This window comes from Pteropus alecto, unplaced genomic scaffold, assembly GCF_000325575.1.
Source record: "Pteropus alecto unplaced genomic scaffold, ASM32557v1 scaffold79, whole genome shotgun sequence".
In the NCBI taxonomy this organism is placed as follows: domain Eukaryota; kingdom Metazoa; phylum Chordata; class Mammalia; order Chiroptera; family Pteropodidae; genus Pteropus; species Pteropus alecto.
Window position 1 is genome coordinate 16,817,072 of NW_006494612.1, and position 3,579 is coordinate 16,820,650.

Sequence of the window (3,579 nt, forward strand, 5' to 3'; positions counted from 1 at the left end):
CTGGTCCTGTTCTTTTCTTCATTGGGAGGTTTTTGATTAGATTTGGTATCTTTACTACATGTACAGTTGTTTCGATTATCTATTTCTTCATGATTCAGTCTTGGTAGCTTGTATGTTTTTCAATATTTATTCATTTTATATAGGTTATTGTTGGCATACAGTTGTTCATAGTATCTTGATATGATTATTTTTTAAATTTATTTATTTAAATTAGTTTTAAGTATACACTACATTGGTTAGACATCTATACAGTTCATAAAACAATCCTCCCAATTGCTCCCTCCCTCCCCTAGACTTATATTGGTACTTCATTTTAAATTTGAAATTGTGCACATGTAAGATTGTGAACTTACGAGCTTTGTATTTTGTATTTGATAGTTTATCAGTCTATTAGAGAAGTTTGGGAATAGAAAAAGAAAAAAATCATTCACAATCTTTCCTCCTTGACATGACTTATATTTTAAGGATGCTGCTTTCCATTCTTTTTTCATAGACGTTTTCCCTCTCAATTGTAATGCTGCTTAAGAACTTCTGCAGTCTCTTCTTTACTGGGTGATGTTAATATAAGCATATGTTGCTACATAGCCTTCATTGCTAACAGAGCTGTATAATACTTTCCATTGATTAGCTCTACCATAATTTATCTAATGCTTCCATTTCATTCAAGTTGCTTTACATTTTTTACTAATAATGGTAATACTAAGATGACCATCTTTTTTTTTCTGTTTGGATTATTTTGAATTTTTTGAGGATAGTGTAAATACTGGGAGAAGAAAGATTGGGTGTGTCAGGGAGGGTTTCTTGTAAAAGATGAAAGTTTTTGATGTTGAACTTGTATGACTTTCTCTTATTGAGGAAAGAGGAAAAGAGGGAGAGTGTGGTTATAATCGTGTGATGAACTAAGGTTAGGGTCCTGCTGGGTTTTGCTGTATTCTGGAAAAGTGCCTATAGTCTTGAGTGTTGGGAAATCTCCCTGATGTACCTGGAACTTTTTTCCTTAGATAAGATAATAAAAATTAATTTAATAATTTTCCATCATAGTTATTTCAGACCACCCACCCCTCATCCAGGTGGCCAGAACTACTTAGAAAAAGAGGAATCAGTCAAAGAAGCACATTACTTAGAAGTTAGAAATAAATTAGTTATATTAAAAGGAATGATTAGCAACAATAAAAAATTCTGAGATTATACTTTGGGGTATTATGTACGTTAATTCTTTTGGTTGAACTACATAAGAGAGCAAATACAAAATTAACCTAAAGTTTAAATAGCCTTAAATTTGCTGCTATTTTCATTTATAGAGTTACTTATAAAAGTGTTCTGACATACTATATTATCCTAATAGAGTACTTATTAATTTACTTTTTTGCTATTAGAACAATTTTAATTTTTTTAAGAGGAGTATGTGTTTATTAACATTGCAGAGTAGACATTTTCTGGAATACCAAAGATTTGGCAAAACAGAAAAGGCACTAGTTACTGCGCAAACCTCCCATTCTTTTGGTTTTGAGGTGGAGAATCTTCATGGTCTGGGTATACTTTCATGGTAGCTGTGGCTCGTGATTTATTTGGTGTTGAAGGCCCCTTCTCCTAGTTGGGAGGAAAGAGGATTATAGTACCCAGCAGTGGAGACACTTGTGTCTCATTAGATTATCTCCTGTTCTGTAAAGCCTACACAAAGGAGTGGGATTATACCTGTTTTATGTTATTTGGGGATACAAAATTTGTTAGTAGTACAAATCATAGAATTTGTATAGTCACCTTGCATTTATCAGAACATAGTGATTGCTTCATAGAATATACATACAACCTGAACAGATTTCAGCTTTGCTTACATGATGTTTTTAAAGTAGCTATTGTGTTCTCTTTCTAGTTTTGTAATTTATTTAGAAAGGAGATTAACTTACCATAACTTGTGCTTAGTGAATCCACAGCGATGCTCCCTAGTTAATCTCTTATTTCTTTTTTTAATTCAACACTTATTCATCTAATTAACTGACCAAGACAGCAAAGTTAATTTACAGTGAGACTCTCTTCATTTTTGCCTGATATTTGGTAAAATTATTGTTTTTTAATCATAAATTTATACATTACTAATGATTGTAGTTTCTAGAGACAGAATGGTTTCAAATATGGTTTGTAAACAATTAGATTAAAAATATTGTGCTAGTAATAAAAACATTAACATAAATTTAAAGTAACTTTTTTTAATCAGCTGACAAACAGTACAACATCCAGTTGAGCAGTAGTAAAGGAAAATTGATACTCTCTTGCATTATAATTTAGGACAGCCCTTTAAGAAAGTATTTTGGCCATCTAAACTATAAGAAGGCATGAAAATTTCATATACCTGGATATAATAACTCTACTTATTATGACTCTATCCTGAAGAAATAATCCAAAATATAGAAAAAGCCATATACTTATGAAATGCGTATTTCAGCCTTACTTTAAACTGATAAAATTAAAAACCACCCAGATGTCCAGCCTAAAGTAAATTCTTACCTACTGAATTTGCAGTCCTGATGCCAAGGAAGAAATGTTAACGATATAAAGATTCAAAGAGAGTAGAGAGTATTCTAAATGTGCTTACACATGTTATTCCTTTTCTAAACATCTTCAAATCATTTGTGTACTTACCCATTTTATTTTTATTGATACAGTATCAAATTTATTAATTTATAGTTTTTGTGATCTGTTTTTATCTTTTCAAAATCAGGGCCTTTTTTGATCAAATCTTTTGGCAACTCTCCTGTTGTATAAAATTTCTCAGAAATTACTTAAATTTGTGACTAAAAGTTTTTCAGAATCCAAGTTGTAATTTGTCTGGTGTTGAAATTTAAATGCCTTAGGTAGATCATTAACCCACTCTTTAGCTTTTAATTGTATTATACCTATATCTTTTAATAGACTTTGAGTTCCCAGTGTTAAAATGTATTCTCTCTATAATATTTTCAATATAGGAAATAAAGTCTTTGCTTTCACTTTTTGGAGGTCAGTTCATCAATAGTCAGGAAACTTATGGAAAGGTAAGTTGAATTCATTTTTTTCATTAGATCAGTTGTAATATACTTGTTAATAGAATCTTGGATTTGAATCTTAAATTTTTATTTGCGTTATTATTTATAGCTGTTTCTAGAGGTAATTGAATAAAAAGCGTATTGGGAAAAAATTTGTGGTTTCGGAAAGTAATTTAGGTTTATTTCCAGTATTTGCTTATTTATAAACTTTAATGCAGTTTTGCCATAATTTGTATCTGTTCCTTCATTGAAAAAAGGGCTGTCTTCCATTGATGAGAAGTATAGAGTTAGAATTTAGCTGAATTTCAAGCTTATATATATTTTTTTCTCATGTACTTTTTAAAAAAAATTTATTTAAATTAGTTTCAAGTATACAGTATATTGGTTAGATGTACAGTTCATAAAAGATCCTCCCAATTGCTCCCTCCCTCCCCTAGACTTATATTGGTACTCATTTTAAAATTTGAAATTGTGCACATGTAAGATTGTGAACTTACGAGCTTTGTATTTTGTATTTGATAGTTTATCAGTCTATTAGAGAAGTTTGGGAATAGAAAAA

The 3,579-nt window shown here is 30.4% G+C and overlaps 1 protein-coding gene across 1 annotated transcript in view; it reads left to right on the forward strand.

Annotated features, from left to right (window-relative positions):
- The window catches only part of TRMT11 (tRNA methyltransferase 11 homolog), a 51,904-nt gene that overhangs the window by 6,237 nt on the left and 42,088 nt on the right, over positions 1 to 3,579 (forward strand). Inside the window, exon 2 of the mRNA XM_006926196.3 lies at positions 2,964 to 3,029. Within this exon, the coding sequence (XP_006926258.2) occupies positions 2,964 to 3,029 (66 nt within the window). The remainder of the gene's footprint in view (positions 1 to 2,963; positions 3,030 to 3,579) is intronic.